We start from the raw sequence: 19614 nt of genomic DNA, 5'->3' as shown, positions 1-19614 counted from the left end.
GTGAAGCATTATAGGCTCGATGTGGCAGCCCGTAATGATGCTAGTTTTGGGACGGTGGATCTCTCTTGAGGAGCTGCAGCTTTCCACCCAGTTTAGGGATTGCTTGGGTACATCCCACCAGTTCCTGGATTCATCTGCTGCTGAAGCTAAGGAAGGAAAAATTAGGGCTTACCTGATAATTTTCTTTCCTTTAGTCGCAGCAGATGAATCCAGGGTCCCTCCCTGGTTTCATGCGTTAGAGTTGATTCACTGTGTTTCAGTGACTGTTTTTGTTGTGAGTAAAGTTTGGATTCTGTGTGCTTTTCTCTGCTTTGGAATGTGTGATATACTAAAGAGGGAAGGACCTGGGCTTTCTGGGTCACTGCCTTCTTTGTGTTCTCTATCTCCACCTGCTGGTAGAGAGATACAACCCACCAGTTCCTGGATTAATCTGCTGCGACTAAAGGAAAGAAAATTATCAGGTAAGCCCCTAATTTTTCCATAATCATTATTCAAAGCCTTAATACTCCTACACAATGCTTTGAAATAAAGTTAGCAGTATTCAGTAATCGGTTGGTATGTTGTGTCTAACACATAGTATTTACTTGGAGAACAGCAAAGCTAGTTTTACATGTCTGTTAATTGTATGGAACCTATTCCTAATTGAATATGGATAATTTGTTTGAATTTTAATATTTACAGTGATGTCTATTTTTGTGAGTTTTTTTTTCATTGGGGATTTTAGGCTCTGTCCGATCTTGTAATTTTACTTTTTCTCCTTTGGGCTTCCCGTTAAGTTGGACTCACACATTACTAGGGCCATATTACTGAGTGTTTATTTGTAGGGGTTTTTCCACATTTTTAACCTTTACCCCCTTGTCTTGCTAATCTATTGCAACTACAATTCTTTATTGGGTCACAGACTAGGGTGCCCTCAATAACTTGATGAGCATGTATCATGGGTCTGGTGGGTGTCAGTGTTATGCACTGAAACTCCCTCTTAAGGAAATTGCTTGTTGCCAGTTTAACTGTCTTGATTGGAAGGACCCATCATATTGTGATGCCATTTGTGAAACATAGGAATTGAAAAATGTATCTTCTCTTGTTTGAAGGTTCTGCTGACTAGTGATTTTTGTTCATGATTCATGGATACCTCGGAAAGTGAGGAAGAAGTGTGCAATGAGAGGACTTCTCTGATATCGGCAGGTAGTCCTCCCGTGGGTTCCTATCGAGATGGACTGCAGAAGATAGGAGAAAAAGGAGAGTCAACTCACAGGGTGGGTTCTTTAAAAACAAAAAAAAAGGAGGGCTTAGGTGACAGAAGCTTAAAAAATATATTAGCCTACTGAGAAGAGTTATCGCTGTCTTAATTTTCAGGATTTTACTTCCTCTGGCTATTCTGTTGACAAGATTGGCAGTGAGACCTGGCTTTTTGGAGTTAAACGTAGAAAAAATGCAAATTGATACAATTTGGGGTTGAGTTCTGTATAATTTGAGCAAGTAGATACAGTATATTACTACAGTGAGTAATTGACCAAGTGTGACTTTTCTTTAAAATATTGTAATTTAATGTGTTTAAAAAAAAATTCTGGGGCACTTTTGCTAATTCATGTTAAGTGCTAATACTTGCATAATGTGGGAAAAGAGACTTATGCGTTTTGCAACAATATGCCTTTCAGCGTGTGCTAATTGCGCACTATGAGCCCTATTTACTAAGGTGCGCTATCGTTTTTAGCACTGTAGCATGTCTTAGTAAACAGGGCCCTATGTATTTTTTAAAATATTTTTTTTGAGAAAGGGCACATCGTGGGTGGGGAATAGGCATGGAAGAATTACCCAGCTTGTGTGTTGGCATTAGCGTGAGCTAATTGGATAATGCTGACTTAGCGTGGGAGCACTTAAGTGCCTCCTAAATAGGAGGCAGTAAGTGCTCCTGGGTTAATATTTTTCCAGATCTCACATGTTAATGGAAATATTAGCATGAGACCTGCAAAAAGAAAAGAGCCCTATTTTAGGGACATCCTAGAAATGGGCTTAACGTGCGGGAAAGTCCCACGTTAAAACACGCTAAACCCACTTCTTAGCTCATCTTAGTAAAAGGACCCCATTGTTAGCAAATGTAACATTGAGGGACCCTTATACTAAGCTGCACTAAAAAGTGGCTTTCTCTATCACTAGTGCAGGACTTTCCCACGCACTGAGGCCACTTTTAGCGTGGCTATAAAATGCCCACATTTCCCAATTTCTGTGTTAATGGCCATTTAGTGTGGGAATTCTTATCGCCACCTGTTTACTAGGCAGTAAGGGCTCATGCACTAACCACATGCTAATCGGTTAGCGTACGGTGATGCAGCTGCACTAACCGATTAGTGCTAGGCACGCCTGCTCTCTGCCTCCAATGCTAAAAAATATTTTCTATTTTTTAGCACGTGGGTAGTGCACGCCAAACATAAAACTACCATGGAACACCTCAGCACACCCCACAGTAGTGGATTCTAACCAGCAGTAAGCATGTGTTAGTGCTTACCGCAGCTTAGTAAAAGGACCTCTTCATTTTTATAGTACTTTGGATGGAGTTGAAATTTTGTTATATGTGAACCTATTACCAGGGTTTAATTTGTAGACAAAAATGAAGTGAACCTGGGATGGGGCTCACGTGATGGGCAGGAAGTTATCTGTGCGCGGTTCGTGCACCAGAAGGCTCTGGCAAAACTTTTTATTTTTGCTGGTGAAAAATGTGCCGTTTCCTGGGCCGACGCAGACGTTGACCCACATATGAGAACAATCAGCCTGCTGTCCTCGGAGAATACCTGCTACAGGTAAGTATCTTCGCTGCGCCTTCTTTATGGAACTGCCCCCCCCCCATTGTGACTTATATATCTAAAAATTAACCATGTAAGTGCTAGCATTTTTTTTAAAGCACTTATTCCATTGGTAGCTACTGAAGTGCTTTTGGATATGGGGTCCATTACGAGTTTTTTTTTCTTTTGAATAGAAACGCCATACCAGTAAGAGTCGTGATGATAATGATGTGGCTAACAGTGAGATACCTGCCACAGAAGGTATCAGGAGAGGCATCCCTGTGGATATTGATGAAGAAGAGCTAACGTTGAAATATGGCGCAAAACATGTCATCATGCTGTTTGTGCCTGTTACATTGTGTATGATCGTTGTTGTTGCCACAATAAAATCTGTCAGCTTCTACACAGAAAAAAATGGAGGACAACTGTGAGTATTAAATACATTATTTTAAATATAGAAAAGGATTGTGATTGCCATGCAAGTCTGCTTGGATATGTAGAAATAAAGATAAACCAACAAGTTGAAGGTGCTACCTTGTTATAGGATTAAGACCGGCTTTCAAGAATGAATTTCTGTTCATCAGATCAGGAGAGGATGACAGTTCAGAGCTAATCACAGATTTATTAAGTTAGTGCAGTGAAAAAATGTATTGCCTATGACTTACTGCTAGGCTTTTATTTATAGATTATTAACTTGCTATACCGCTTGGCTTTCTACAAGAACAACAGTAACAAAAATTAGCAAAAGAAAAAGGAATACTCCAGTCTTTAAAAGGAAAGCACATACTCTCAAGACCACACATCCTGAAAAAACCCGAAAAGAAAACCCTATTAATATCAAACAGCAAAACTAACCATTAAAATCAAAATATAAAAAAATACATTCAGGTCCTATGGGCTTCCTCTCATTTACCACACAGGAATCGCTATCGCAGCTTTGTAAAAGAAACCCACTGTATTAGGTACCTGGAATTCATCCCCAACTAATTTCCATAGGAGCTAGCACTAAAAGCAGCAGTAAAAAAAATATGCTTTTAACAAACGCTTAAAGAATTTCAAAGATCCTTCAGCCCTTAGGGCTAATGGAAAAAATAATTAGAAAATAATTTGAACTAAGCCCATGACTGGCATAGGCAGGAATGTGAATTAAGGGATGAAAGAGAACTGGACAAGTCAAAATTGGAACAAAAACAATTTTAAAAAACTGTTAAATTAAGAAATGTAGTGTTTGGATTTATAATCTACTGTTCTTTGTGTCCAAGGTACAACCAGTAATCAAAATGAATTCTAAACAGCAAAATGTAAACATTAAAATAGTGAACAATAATTCCATTTAATAAGATGACTTTAAACATTCTGTAGTAATGTAAATATATCTGAAAATCACTTAAAAATACATAGTTGGGCTGCGACAAGCGACAGCGGTGGCCTGGGTGACAATAGCTTTATACTGAGCGCAAAAGACAGTTCCCTTAGTTGCGAGATGGCAAAACAAATTAAAATATGTGTGTGAGATGGAAAGACTTTTTTAGCAGCACGAAAACACAAGACAAGTAAATGGCACTCGATATGGAAGTTCTTTGTAAATGCAGTTGATAATGTTTAGAGTAAGAACACACAAAAAAAAAAAAAAGCAAACACTGGGCCTTCAGGATTGGGAAAAATGTAATCCTTTATTACAATGAAAACCCGACACGGGCCGTGTTTCGGCATACAAATGCCTGCATCAGGGGTCAAAAAACTCCTATAGGTCAGCTTATGGACTAGTAAGCAAGGATATGAAAAGAACAATCAGGAAATATTCCCCGTTGTTGAAACAACTTGTATATGGTCAGAAAAACGCCTTCAATGTCGTAAATCGCGATTTTTCTGACCATATACAAGTTGTTTCAACAACGGGGAATATTTCCTGATTGTTCTTTACACATCCTTGCTTACTAGTCCATAAGCTGACCTATAGGAGTTTTTGACCCCTGATGCAGGCATTTGTATGCCGAAACACGGCCCGTGTCGGGTCTTCATTGTAATAAAGGATTACATTTTTCCCAATCCTGAAGGCCCAGTGTTTGCTTTTTTTGTTTGTCTGGTTGTTTTTGTATGCTGATTTCCCTCTTTTTTTTTGTGACTGTAGAGTAAGAACACAGACACAGAATGTGGGGACCCCTTGCAAGGGTTAGCTAGATGGGTTGGGATTGGGGAAGGGAGGGGGTAGGGGGGGTTCAGAGGGGAACCAAAAAAGGAAAAAAATCTGTAATAAAGTTATTGAAGTCTATGTGGGTATTCAGTTACAATGGGATGGAAGTGAAATATATCATAAGGTAACATTATTTGTTAGAGTCTCTATGTTATAATGTGCTGATGGTTTGTCTTCTGTTGTACAGATTGAAAGCTAAATAAAGGCTTCTTACAAATAAAAAAAAATACATAGTTGGTATAGATGGGCAGACTGGATATACCATGTGTTTCCCCCCACCCCTCTGTTTACTAAGCCGTGTGGCAGTGCCGACACAGCTGATTCAAAGTGAATGGGCCGTGTCAGCATTAGTGTTCGGTAGCCGCTAAAGCGGCTTAGTAAACAGGGGGTTTATCTGCAGTCATTTGCTAAGTTCAAGAATCCCTTCCTTTCCCTTAATGATCCTCTTATGTTTGTCCCATGCTTTCTTGAATTGAGATACAGTCCTCATCTCCACCACTTCCACTGGGAGGCTGTTCAACACATCCTCCACCCTTTCTGTAAACAAGTACTTCCTTGGATTACTCCTGAGTGTTTCCTTTCACCTTCATCCTAATACCCCTGGTTCCAGAGCTTCCTTTCAGTTAAGAGACCTGCCTCTTGTGCATTCATACCAAGAAGGTATTTTAAACATTTCTTTGAAATCTCCTCTTTCCTGCCTTTCTTCCAAAATATGCATATTGTGGGGCCCTTTTACAAAGGCGCGTTAGGCTTTACACGTGTGCATCGTGCGCCAAAATGAGACTACCGCCAGGCTACCTTGCCCCCTGGCAGTAATTTCAGATTTTCCGCATTCCCATAACGTCTGGATGATTTATTTATTTATTTCCTCCCAATGTTTCTAGTCATAATCGGCAGTTGGTGTGCACTAACCGCTCACTGTGCATGTAGCACGTGAGCGCATACCACTAGATCAATGGGTGGCGTTATGGACTCAGGCTGGTTTTAGGCGCGTGTTGGTTTCGGTTTTACCGCATGCCCTTTTCCCATCCCATTAAAAAAAAAAGCCCTTTTTTGCAGACGTGGTAAAAACTGGCCCGGCGTGCACCCAAAACATGTGCCTACACTACCACAGGTCACTTTTTACTGCGGCTTAATAAAAGGAACCCTGAAATCTTTAAGCCTGTACCCATATGTGTTATATGACACGGTCCACGGACTATTTTAGTAGCCACCCTCTGGACTGACCTCCACCCCGTTTATATCTTTTTGAAGGAATGTTCTCTAGAATTGTTCATAGTATTCCAAATGTGGTCTTACCAGAGACTTACAACTACAATTACACTTAAAATTTATATTCTGCTGTGGACCAAAATTTGGCTCTGTGTGGATTATAACCTAAGATATCTAGCCACATCTAGAGATATCCGATCTTAAAAAACATAACCAAACATACTGTGATTACATTTAAAATTTCTTTAATAAAAAAACCTTCACCAATTTTCTAAATCTGAAATAACTTGTTTCTAATCTAACAGTTAGGGGAAGAGAATTCTAACATTTCGCTGCCTGATAAGCAAAGCTAATACCATGAATTGATTTAAATTTTACCTGTTTTAAGTGTCGGATATTGAAGAATACAGTTATCACTGGAACGCAACAAACGTTTTGATGAAAGCACTGTTATTAAAGTAACCATGGATTCTAGTGCCTGTCCATATAAAATCTTGTGAATTAAAATACAAATTTTGAAGTGACAGTGAGCCTCAATAGGAAGCCATTGTGGGCTTCGCAACAGCAGTGTTGCTCTATTTTTTTTTATTTATTTTTGTTACATTTGTACCCCGCGCTTTCCCACTCATGGCAGGCTCAATGCGGCTTACATATTGTATACAGGTACTTATTTGTACCTGGGGCAATGGAGGGTTAAGTGACTTGCCCAGAGTCACAAGGAGCTGCCTGTGCCTGAAGTGGGAATCGAACTTAGTTCCTCAGTTCCCCAGGACCAAAGTCCACCACCCTAACCACTAGGCCACTCCTCCACACTATCAAACCTTCTCCCATAAATTAACTTTGTAGCCATGTTTTGAAATACTTACAAACGCTGCACGGAAGCAACAGTACATCCCAAATACAGCGAATTACAGTAATCCAGCTGTGGCAATAATAATGCCTGTACTAACAATTGAAAATAATCTTGAGAAAAAAACATTTTTTTAGACATTATAGCGGTCTCAGTTTAACAAATACCTTCCCAATCAATTGTTTGTTGCAATACCATAGAAAGATGTAGGTCCTGTATAAGTCTTAAAACTTAAAAGATTCCAGAACAAATTTCTTTTTCGAGATGATAAAGACGACAAAATGGTTCTTTTCAGGGTGATCTAAGCTATAAGATATTAACCTTTTCAGTATTTAATTTTAGCCTAAACTGATTGGCCCAACATTCTAGTATTTGAAAACAGCTGTTTATATCAGATGATGATGTTAAAGAAAGAATCATTACTGTGATGTCATCAGCATATGAATATATGCTCATTTTAGAAAACAAAATTGTTTGCATGTTGACATCAACACATTGAAGAGAATTGGGGAAAGGGGGGAGCCCTGTGGTACTCCCACTTCTAATTTCAAAGTATCTGAAATATGTAAATCCATCTGTACTCTATATATTCTGTGTCGCAGGAACCCCTCAAACCAAGATCTAACTTTTTCTAGTATTTCCTATCTCTTCGAGGAACATCCAATAAAATGGAATGGTCCACCATATCAAAAGCAGACAATAAATCAAATTGTAGAAGTATAGTCTGCTGACCCTGAGACATAAGAACCCTAATTTTAGATCAAGGAGCTCAGAAGCATCTCAGTACTAAAGCCACTTCTGAATACCAATTGGGTTTTCATGAGCAAATCATGCTTACCCCTGCTAGCTGTTCCTCTCCCTATGTATCCAAGTATCCTTTTGGCTTTTGCCATCACTGTCTGAACACCATAAGATCATCAGATACAATTGCCCATAGATCCCACAGAAGTATTTTATCAGTTGTACCATTCCCTTGGGTGTTTGAAGCCCAAATGCTGCCATATTTACTCCATTCTTCAAGCTTTGCTAGATTTCTCCTCATGTTTTCCATACCTTCCAGATGTTGGTATTATCTGCAAAGAGTCAAATACCCAGCAGCCCTTCTGCAATATCACTAACAAAAATGTTAAAGAACGTGACCAAGGGCTAGTCCCTGCAGCACACCACTGGTAATACCCTTATCCTCAGAGAGAACGCCATTTAATACTACCCCATGTCACCTTGCACTCAACCAATTTGCTTCCCAGTCAGTCACTTTAGAACCTATACAAAAGGTGCTCAGTTTATTTATAAGTTGCCTATATGGAACTGTGTCGGAGGTCTTAAATCGCTATTTTCCCTAAAATAAGGTTCAACGCAGTGTACAAAAACATAAAAAATAAAACAGATAAAAGTCCTTATATATCCAGCAATAAGTTTACATTTCAGATCACCCAAACAGGTAAGTTTTTGTTTTGGTTTGTTTTTTTTTACATTTTTTTGAAATTTTAAATAATTTAATTCTACCCTAAAATATAATGGAAAGGAATTCCATAAAGATACAGCAGAAATTGAAAAAAAAAAAGAGCATTTTCTATCCTAGAGAAGTGTATTTTCCTAACAGGAGAACACAAAATGAGTTTATCATGTAAGCAAAGTGAGTGACCAAACAAAGATTTTAAGACCATATCAATCAAAAGCTGTGAAGTTAAACTATAAATGATTTGAAACAATAACCAACAAGTGGGAGAGCCATTTTGGATCTGGTCCTTGGTGGCGTGCAGGGCATAATGTGAGAGGTAGTGGCGTTGGGTCCCCTGGGAAACAGTGATCATAACATGATCGTTTGATCTATCTGGGATGAACCTGCAAAGGAAATCTACTGAAGCTGCATTTAATGTTCAAAGGGTGACTATAATAAAATGAGGAAAATGGTTAAAAAAGAAACTAAAAGAATCAGCTGCTAAGGTTAGGACGCTAAATCAGGTGTGGATGTTATTCAAAAATACCATCTTGGAAGCCCAATCCAGATGCATTCCACGAATCTGCAAGGATGGAAAGAAGAGAAAACAACAGCCAGCATGGTTAAAAGGTGAAGTTCGAAAATGGCCGCTGTGTAAAACGGTACACTCCTAGCTCCAGAGAAAGTACTAAACCGGCATACATCTGACCCGTTTTCGCTAACCTGAACTGGCTTGTGGAGTCGGGGGAAGCCTGCCGGTCTGTGTTCCCTGTCGTTTTGCAGCCGGATTTACACTTCGCTGGTGTCTCCGCAGCTCACCGCCATCCAGGCACGGTCTGGCCCGTTCAGATTGGGAGTGTAGCGACGGGAAGTGCAGAGTATCTCTTCGACTCGCCTTGCTAGTCCTGGTCTGCTGCTCCTTCCTACAATATCGGAGGGCTTTGTTCGCGCAGCTGGAGGGCACCAGCGGGTTTTGGCTCCTGCAGTTGAATCCACTGCTCAGTGGACATCTGTTGCCCTGGATAGCTGTCTGCTTCCGCCTACCACTGAAGCCGCCCCCTTAATCAGCTGTTTGTGGGAGGAGTGTAACATCATAGTAACATAGTAGATGACGGCAGAAAAAGACCTGCACGGTCCATCTAGTCTGCCCAACAAGATCAACTCGTATGTGCTACTTTTTGTGTATACCCTACCTTGATTTGTACTTGTCCTCTTCAGGGCACAGACCGTATAAGTCTGCCCAGCACTATCCCCGCCTCCCAACCACCAGCCCCACCTCCCACCACTTGCTCTGGCACAGACCGGCTCCACAAATCAGCAGCTGCTGCAAGCGAAAGGCAGACGGCCAGGCAGAAGCTGTGACCAACGCAAAAGGATAGGGAAAGACACCAGGCCACCTAGACATGCTGGATCTGACATTGGAAAAACGAGCTCCACTGACCACGTCGATCCTGAGCCACGCAGAGGAGAGCAACAGACTGAAAACTGCATGAGGAGGACAGGAGCCAGCACCCTAGAAGGGCTGGACCACAGTTGAGGTACAAGTCCACTGAAGAAAAATTGAAGGGCTGCCTGCCGAACCTAGCCTAGACACTAGAGCTTAGGGGAACCCCCGAGCCCCAATAAAGGAAAGAACTGCTGAAACCACATAGAACAGCAGGCTCTCACTAAACAGAGCCACTGCCCCCCATCCAGGATACAGGATAGCCAGGAGATGCAACACAGGTACAACCCCAGCCAGAGGGGAGCCACTACCGAGAAACAGAGCCACACAAGCTACAGAACTGATGCCAAGAACCAATTCAGGGACCCGCTAAAATTATAGACAAGAAGCTATCGAGATGTCCCGCAGCAGAAGAAAAGACAGGCCACAAAGCTGAGTACAGCTTGCCCTTAGAGAAAGCGTGGGAAGGAAGAAAAGCGGCACACTAACTTACCAAGCACACACCATGGGAGGGAAAAACAGTCGATTCTATTACATTTCCCCATAATTTTTTTTTTAAGAAAAGCAGCCAGTCTCGAATAGAAAGGAAAGAACCTCCCACCTCAAACCAGTCACCGCACAGCTGCAAGGAAACAGAGAAGTGGCAGACCGAAGGGATTTTTTAAAAAAAGCCATCGTCCCGCCAAAAAAAAAAGAAAACAGCCGCCACAAGCAGCATGAGAGAGGGAAGGGAAAACCAAAAGGAAGCAAGCAAAGCAAATCTCAGGGAGAAAGTAAAAATACAATTTCACTGGGGTTTTTTTTGGTGCTGTCATCCCTTTTAACCCAGTCATACCTTCGTAAAGAAGTTTGGAAGTAAAAGGGAAGACTTGCACTGAAAACAAGAACAGAATTATACTTGCTGTTAGCTGGTGACCAGGAAATCCCGCACCCGAAGCATAGGAAAGGACACCATCCAGGGTCAAAGTGGTTCAGGGGAGGGGGAGGGAGTCGGCACCACCGGCCATCACCCCAGTTGAGAGACGAGGGAACCAAGACCACTGGATATCATCCATAGCCTACAGCCACATAACACACTCAGACATAAACCCTCTGCTCAACTGCTACCTGGACAAGCCAGGTCAGGAGCCACCAGTGAAGCACCAGAGAGAAGCTGCACAATCCGTCCGCTAGGAAACAGAGAATACTGAGCATTTGAGGTTACACAATACCCTTAAGAGGCAAAGTACCGGACCTGGGCACTTTCTGGATTGGACATTTGGCTCCCCTGCCTTGCTTTTGCTGTACTCTTATTATCACTTGCCACCGCAAGCACTGGTCTGGAATCTTGGCATCTTTTGAATTGCACTGTTTTCTCCTGAGTGCTGCATCTTCACAGGAAGAAAAACCATCTCCAGTGCAGCTACACCCCTATTGTACTACCAGCCTATCGTAGCTGCCTTTTGCCCTTGGGAGGAGCCATTTCATTGCTGCATCTGGGTCAGTTTCTGTTTCTCCTTCTGTCATCCTCCTTCACCCATCCATCGGGTCCTGACAGTTGCCATATCTCCTACATTACTGTCACCTTCTTACCAAAAACTTTGTCAAAGAGAACAACCCTACGTCTTACCTGCCATGTCCTACTCCTCCGCCCTGTTTCTAATCTTTTTTACCTCTATCTTAATATGCTCAACGCTGTCTGCAGAAGAATCATACGTGAATTGTGTACCCATCATCATAAGAGGTAGACGATTGCCAGCCCAGCATTCTTCTTACAATTTTATTCAGGATTCCTCTACACTTACCACAGCGACGCCGAGATGTCTTTTGAATGTTCCTCGGATAAGACCTGAAACAGATCATTCTCGTCATTTTCGAGTGGGCTATATTAATGCCCGTTCGGTAAAGAATAAGCCGAAACTAATTTCAGACTGGATTACAACAGATGGTCCTGATCTCCTCTTTATAACTGAAACCTGGCTTCGAATTCCCAACGATCCAATAGTGTTAGATCTCTGCCCTGCTGAATACAAGTTAGTGCACTGGGATAGGACTCAGAAAAAAGGAGGAGGAATAGCGGTGATACATCGCTCCTTCCTGTGCGTTGATGTCTGCTCAGAACTCTTTACGCCATCCCTCGAAATAGCCGTGGTAAAAGTTCATCACCGCACTCTTTGCAACCACCTTGTCTGTATTTTATTTTACAGGCCTCCAAGCTCCTGGTCCAGCTGCCAATCTGACCTTCTCAAGTTCATCTCAGCCATATGCCTGGCTCACTCATATATACTACTACTTGGAGATCTTAACCTGCATCTAGACGATCCAACTTCACTGGCTGTTCAACAATTTTTGGAGTTTCTTCACCTCTGGGACCTGATTTGCCCCAGTATTTGCACATCGCACTCGAGAGGTCATTCACTTGATCTTCTCTCCTTTCGATTTCTGGACGACCTGACTTTCAAACTGGATAACATCAGATGGATTATGACGCCCTGGTCTGATCATCTCAAATTGCAGTTCATCCTGCACTGGGCAACATCAGGCACTTTTAAGCCAAGTGTCTCAACTACTTACTACTCTCGAGGAATTGTAGATCCCCAATTGTTTTGGCACTCGGTTTATGATCTTAACTGGGCGCCTCAACCAGCATCATTCAAATATCTCACTGCCTGGGAAGAGCGCTGTAAGTATGTCCTAGAGAATATAGCACCAATGCAACTCAAAACATCTCATAACCGCAGATCTGTGCCATGGTTTAATCAGGACTTCAAAGTGCTTAAGCTTCACACTAGGCAGCTAGAAAGAGCTTGGCGCAAACTCAAATCAGGTGATGCATTGTATGCTTGGAAGCAAAGTCATCGCAAGTACAATTATGCAATCAAACAGGCAAAGCGTTCGTTTTTTGCTGATATATTGAAGTCAATTGGCAAAGACGCAAGACAGTTGCAGCATCTCTTAAACTCATTCCTAGATACCAGTACTACGACGTCTTTACAAGGGGATCTTCCCTCTGCAGATACACTTGCTGCCTATTTCAACGATAAAATCAAGAAGTTGCGTGCATGTTTCCACAGCAGCACAATTGCCGTTGACGACTTCCTTGACACCCTCGCCTATCCTACTGATGTGTGCCCGGTGAATCGATCCTGGTCCACTTTCTCATGCGTGACAGTCGACACTGTTTCAAGAACACTTTCTAAGTTTGCGAAAAAGCATTGTGCCCTCGATACCTGTCCAAACTATTTGCTCAAAACTGCTCCACACTGCTTCCTAGAGGACTTCACCACCTACTTAAACTTCATGCTTGGCAACGGGCTCTTCCCTTCAGAGCACGGACATATCCTCCTAACGCCTATTCCAAAAAACCCAAAACTCAAAGTGGATGTTGTTTCTAACTATCGCCCGGTGGCGTCAATTCCTTTATTGGTCAAAACGATAGAGAGTCTAGTCCATTCGCAGCTCATGGACTATCTGACTAAATTTGATATCTTACACTACTCTCAATCTGGGTTTCATCCGCAATTTAGTACTGAAACAGTTCTTGTTACCATTATGTCAAATTTTAGAAGAGAAATTTCTTTGGGTCGGAAAATATTATTGTTACAGTTTGACATGTCCAGTGCATTTGACATGGAGGACCATGAGCTTTTAACCTTTCTTATGGACACTTTTGGAATTGGCGGCAATGTGCTTCACTGGTTCAAGGGTTTTCTGGCATCACGAACGTAACGAGTTAAAGCCAATTCAACTATTTCAGCACCTTGGGAGTCGCATTGTGGAGTACCCCAAAGATCTCCTCTCTCTCCAACCCTCTTCAACCTGATGCTGACCCCTCTGGCGGAAGCGCTTGCCAAACAGGATCTTAACCCATTTATTTACGCAGATGATGTAACAATCTACATCCCTTTTAACTCCACTTTGACAGAAATCCATGAGAAGATCGAGGCTAGCTTTTCCATCTTAATGTCTTGGGCAGATGTATTTCAATTCAAGATCAATGAAGACAAAACACATTGTCTTCTGCTGTTGTCTCAACACAATAAAGTCATTCCCACCTCACTCGATGTTAATGCCTTTAAGCTTCCCATCTTAAATAGCCTGAAAATCCTTGGGGTCGAGCTAGACAACCACCTGATTATGGACAATCAAGTGAAGGTGGCTGTGAAGAGAATGTTTTTTGCAATGTGGCGGCTGAAGCGTATTAGAAATTGCCTGCTTAGAGACCTCTTCCGTACTCTTGTTCACTGGCTGGTCCTTTCTCATCTGGACTACTGCAGCGGGATATACGCTGGCTGCCATGACTACTTACTAAGAAAGCTCCAGACAGCCCAGAACACGGCTGCCAGATTAATTCTAGGCAAATCGCTCTTTGCCCATGCACAACCATTGCGTTTCGCTCTGCACTGGCTCCCTGTCAAAGATCGCATCAAGTTCAAGATTTGTTCTCTAATGCACAAGATCATATTCAGAGAGGCACCAGAGTACATGCTCAACTTAGTTGATCTACCCCCTAGAAATGCTCTGTCGTCATCGCGCAACTTCCTCTGTCTGCACTATCCCAGCAGTAGGAAAGTCAGATACAAGTGTATGCTTGCTTCGACTTTCCCGTATACCAGCGCAAAAACTTGGAATGAACTGCCGAAGCAATTAAAAGGGATATCCGACCATAACTATTCAAAATGTTTTTAAAGACATTCCTATTTTCTAGAGCCTACTCCCTACCGAGCCCGGCCATTTGACTCTCCCGCTGTTGGTTGACAGGGTACTCTGATCCGCTGGCTCCTGCTGAACAGTTTACCCTTTCCATGGTTTCTCTGCCTATTCTGTCATCCTATGTTTTACCTTTCCTATTGTACTGTTTCTTGCACTGTTGTAAGCCACGTTGTGCCTGCGTTTGTGGGAAAATGTGGGATAGAAATGCGCTAAAATAAATAAATAAAAGTAAAAGAGGTTTTACAGCCAAAGGATCATCCTTTAAAGAATGGAAAAAAGATCCAAATGAAGAAAATAAGAAGCAACATATGCACTGGCAAGTCGGATGCAAAGCATTAATAAAGAAGGCTAAAAGAGAATATGAAGAGAAACTTGCCACAGAGGCTGAAACTCAAAGTACCAACTTTTTCAGGTACATCAGAAGCAGAAAGCCTGCGAGGGAATCCATGGGACTGTTAGATCATAAAGGAGCAAAAGGGGCTCTCAGGGAGGACAAGGCCATAGCGGAGAAACTGAATGAATTCTTTGCTTCTGTCTTTACGGAAGAAGATGTAAGAAATCTGCCTGTACCAGAAATGGTTTTCAAGGGTGATGAAGCGGAGGAACTGAAAGAAATCTCGGTGAACCTGTAAGATGTACTGTGCCAAATTTAAAATTAAAGAGTAGTAAATCACCTGGACCGGATGGCATACATCCAAGGGTACTCAGAAGTACCTGAAGATTGGAGGGTAGCCAATGTGACGCCAGTTTTTTAAAAGGTTTGTAGGGGTGATCCAAGAAATTAGACCGGTAAGCCTGATGTCGGTGCCAGGCAAAATGGTGGCAACTACTGTACAGAATAAAATTACAGAACATGTACACAAACATGGTTTAATGGGACAGAGTTGGCATAGGTTCAGCCAAGGGAAGTCTTTCCTCACCAATTTGCTTCATTTCTTTGAAGATGTGAATAAACACGTGGATAAGGGTGGGTTGGTTGACGTATTGTATCTAGATGCTTTTGATAAAGTTCCTCATGAGAGACTCCTGAGACAATTAAAGAGTCATGGGATAGGAGGCAAGGTTCTGGTGTGGATTAGGAATTGGTTAGTGAACATATTACTGCTTGTTTGAAGCGCTTGAAATGGTTACCAGTACAATGGAGAACACTGTATAAGTTGTTGACTATGATTCATCTGGCTATTTATCAAGACTCTATTCGCTAGTTGAAAGCTATTGTACAGCAATGTATGCCATCTCGATCTTTGTATTCTGAGAATCAGCATTTGCGTGTAATTCTTGCATTACAGCATGTATGTTTTGGAATTTACAAAGATAGGAATTTGTTCTATCAGAGGTCCCATCGAATGGAACAGTTTGCCACTGTGGCTTAAAAGCGAAATCAGTAAATCATCATTTCAGAAACACTTGAAAGACATTTTGTTGTTCAAGGCCTTTTACAGTTCTGATTGATGCTGTATTGATTTGTTTTTAGTTCTTTCGTTATCTATATTTGTTTGTTGTATTTTTTATAAATGTTTTGCTATAACCCGCCCTGGATAAGTTCAGGCTAAAAATACTAAATCTAAAACAGAGGGTAGGATTACATGGTCATTTTTCTCTCAATGGAGGAGGGTGAACAGTGGAGTGCCGCAGGGATCAGTACTTGGACCGGTGCATTTTAACATATTTATAAATGATATGGAAATCAGAATGACTGAGGTAATTAAATTTGCAGATGACACAAAACTATTCAAGATTGTTAAAACATGAGTGGACTGTGAAATATTGCAGGAAGACCTTAGGCAATTGGAGGACTGGGCATTCAAATGGCAGATGAAATTTAAATGTGGACAAATTCAAGGTGATGCACATTGGAAAGAATAATCCAAATCATAGTTACCTGATGCTATGGTCCACCTTGGGGGTCAGCACTCAAGAAAAAGATCTAGATGTCATTGTAGATAATACGCTGAAATCTTCTGCTCAGTGTGTGGCAGTGGCAGCCAAAAAAGGAAACAGGATGCTAGGAATTATCAGGAAAGGGATGATGAATAAGACCAAAAATACTATAATGCCTCTGAATTGCTCCGTGATGCGACTGCACCTTGAGTATTGCGTTCAGTTCTGGTTGCTGTAGCTTAAAAAAGATATAGCGGAATTAGAAAAAGTTCAACGAAGAGCAGCCAAAATGTTAAAGGGTATAGAACTCCTCTCATATGAGGAAAGGCTAAAGAGGTTAGGGCTCCTCAGCTTGGAAAAGAGACGGATGAGGGGAGATATGATTGAGGTCTACAAAATTCTGAGTGGTGTAGAACAAGTAGAAGTAAATCAATTTTTTTTTTAAATTTAAGCTCTGGAACTCTTTTTTGCTGGAGGATTTGGTAACAGCGGTTAATGTATCTGGGTTTAAAAAAGGTTTGGACAAGTTCCTGAAGGAAAAGTCCATAGTCTGCTATTGAGACAGACATGGGGAAGCATCTGCTTGCCCTGGGGTTTGTAGCATGGAATGTTGCCACGTTTTGGGTTTCTGCCAGGTGCTTGGGACCTAGCTTGGCCACTGTTGGAAACAGGATTCTGGTCTAGATGGACCATTGGTCTGACCCAGTATGGCTACTCTTATGTTCTTATGTTGGTTGCCTTAAATATAAAACGTTCATTGTCAGCTAACCAGTGTAACTTAACCATGTAACCTGAAACTGTAGCAAATTTTTGCTCCCTGAAAATTAGTCTTACTGCAGTATTCTGAATAAACCTAAGTTTCCTAAGATATCTTGAGTTCTTCCCCAGGAATAGAATACTGCAGTACACCAGCAGGCTCATTTTCAAAGCACTTAGAGGCTCATTTTCAAAGCACTTAGCCTCCCAAAGTTCCATAGAAACCTATGGAACTTAGCCTCCCAAAGTGCTTTGAAAATATGCCTCATTGCCTCCTAAAGTTCCATAGAAACCTATGTAACTTAGCCTCCCAAAGTGCATTGAAAATATGCCTCCAGGTGTGGCAGAATCAACATCTGAACTGAGGCCCAGATGCATCAACCAAACGTAAAAAAAGCAAAATCGTTAAAGCCATTACCGAATTTTAAAAAACGAACAATTCTCCAAAAAAACAAGTCGCACAAGTTCGGTGCGGTATTGTAAAGAACGATGCATCAATCCCCATCGGTAATCGGCTCCTAAAGCATGCGCAGAGCAGCCAAGCTTTATGCTGGCTGCTCTGCGCATGCCAGAAATGTCAAAACAAACAAAAAAAAAGAAAACAACACAAACACATGGCTCCCCGCTTTCCACTGCAGGTCTCCACAAACATAAAGGATCGGGAGGGGGCAAAGGCGCTCAAAAGGACCGTCCTGTATGGACGGCCTTGCGCCCCCCCCCCCCCCCCCCCCCCGAGGTTGCTGCTGCTCCCCGCTGCTCCGTGTGTGAAATAAAAGCTGTTAAAAATCTTAACTTTTGCAGTGCCAGGCCCCTCTCCCTGTCTCTCTTCTCCTTCTGTATCCAGTGCTCCGCCTCCTGCCATCCTCCGCCTCCGTGCCCCGCCCCCCTGAGTTCGTCGCCGCCGCTTCCCCCCTCCACCGGACCCCCCCTCCGCCATAATGGCTGGTACATTGCCTCTCACCTATGTTTGAAGGCGCTGCACGGGTTGGATCAGCTGTTCGTCGATCGCTTCTGTCTCCTCCGACGTCTCTCTCCTTCTTCTTGTGCCCGCCCTCCTCTGACGTCAAATGCTACGGAAATCTAAATATACGCAGTCAAAGAAATTAATCAGATTTGTCTGAGAAAACGTGCCTTGAATCTTCAATCAGTTGGGTTCTAGAAACTGCACTATCATCAGTTTTAGCTTATTCACCACAGAATTCAAACTTACTGGTAGATCTCAATATTCCCCTTACTTCTGCTTTTGTGGAGAAGGATCACATCCACCTTTCTTCAATCCTTCAGAGCCATTCCCAGTTCTAAAGAACCATGCTAAAGGTTAGATGATGTAACTGCCAGGACTTCCCTAATTTCCTTCAGTATCCTATTAGCCCCATCACTTTGTCTACTTTTGCTTTAGTTAGTGCCTCATGAACACCGTCCTCTGAAAATCATTTGAGGTCTACCTCACTTTCATTCCTATTTGTGTTTTTCTGTGATCCTACTCCCTTCATTTGTGAACATAGAACTGAAATTTTTGTTAAGTATTTCTTCTTTATCCTCATCTGATTTTACATATTCCTCCCCTTCTCCCTTGAGGATGCCAGTACCACTTCTGCACTTCCTCTTGTCACTAAAAAGTCTTGTTCCCTTATTTTACTATAGTTGCTTTTTTTTTCTTCCATTTTCATGTTTGCTTTCCTGACTACTTGATCAGCTTCTCTTTGTTTTTTGAGATATTGTTGCTTGTCTCCTTCTTCCTGTGATTTTGTGTAGTTTATAAAGGCTAACCTCTTTTTCCATACTTTTTCAGCTACTACTTTAGAGAACTGTAGTGGCTTCCTTTACCTTTTTTTTTTTTTAATAAATGTGGTTTATTTCTCATAAGATTTCTCTTTTCAGATTTGCTCACTTCTTTTCTATTTCCTCCAATGTTTCTATCTAGCGATTCAACATCTTGACAAACCATACCATACCATATGTCACGAAACGCCTAGCCACCTGTCTGGGGTTACCCGGCAACCTCTTAGAGGGTGTATCCCCAGCACAGCTCAGGTTTCCCTAAACCTGACACTTGTGCTCTACATTAGCACCCTCCTCTCACCGACTGGGTCACAACTGCCTCTGGGCAAGTCTCCCACTCTCAAATTATCCCCAGTAATTTCTAGGTTACTGGGCCACACTCCCAGTGGTCCCACAGTTCCCAGAAAGCACTCACAGACCCAACACAAAAACCACCAGGATTCTTTATCAGTCCAGACGGCAGTAAACTGAAAGTTGTTTATTGTCTTAAAAATATTGAACAGTGAAACAAAAAATGTGCAATCAGCAAACAATAGCAGGTAACTGAAATATGGATCAATTATAACACTAACTACACATTTG

At 41.9% G+C, this 19614-nt stretch overlaps 1 protein-coding gene across 2 annotated transcripts in view; it reads left to right on the top strand.

Moving 5' to 3' along the window:
• The window catches only part of LOC115465463 (presenilin-2-like), a 137477-nt gene that overhangs the window by 20296 nt on the left and 97567 nt on the right, over positions 1–19614 (top strand). For both annotated transcript variants that reach the window (XM_030195948.1, XM_030195947.1), the window contains exons 2-3: positions 1092–1256; positions 2975–3207. In XM_030195948.1, coding sequence (XP_030051808.1) covers positions 1125–1256; positions 2975–3207 — 365 coding nt within the window. In that variant the 5' untranslated portion in view covers positions 1092–1124. The remainder of the gene's footprint in view (positions 1–1091; positions 1257–2974; positions 3208–19614) is intronic.

Source organism: Microcaecilia unicolor, chromosome 3 (assembly GCF_901765095.1).
Source record: "Microcaecilia unicolor chromosome 3, aMicUni1.1, whole genome shotgun sequence".
Lineage (NCBI taxonomy): Eukaryota > Metazoa > Chordata > Amphibia > Gymnophiona > Siphonopidae > Microcaecilia > Microcaecilia unicolor.
Note: the sequence above shows the minus strand (reverse complement) of the source record. Positions and strands in the feature narration are given on the sequence as shown.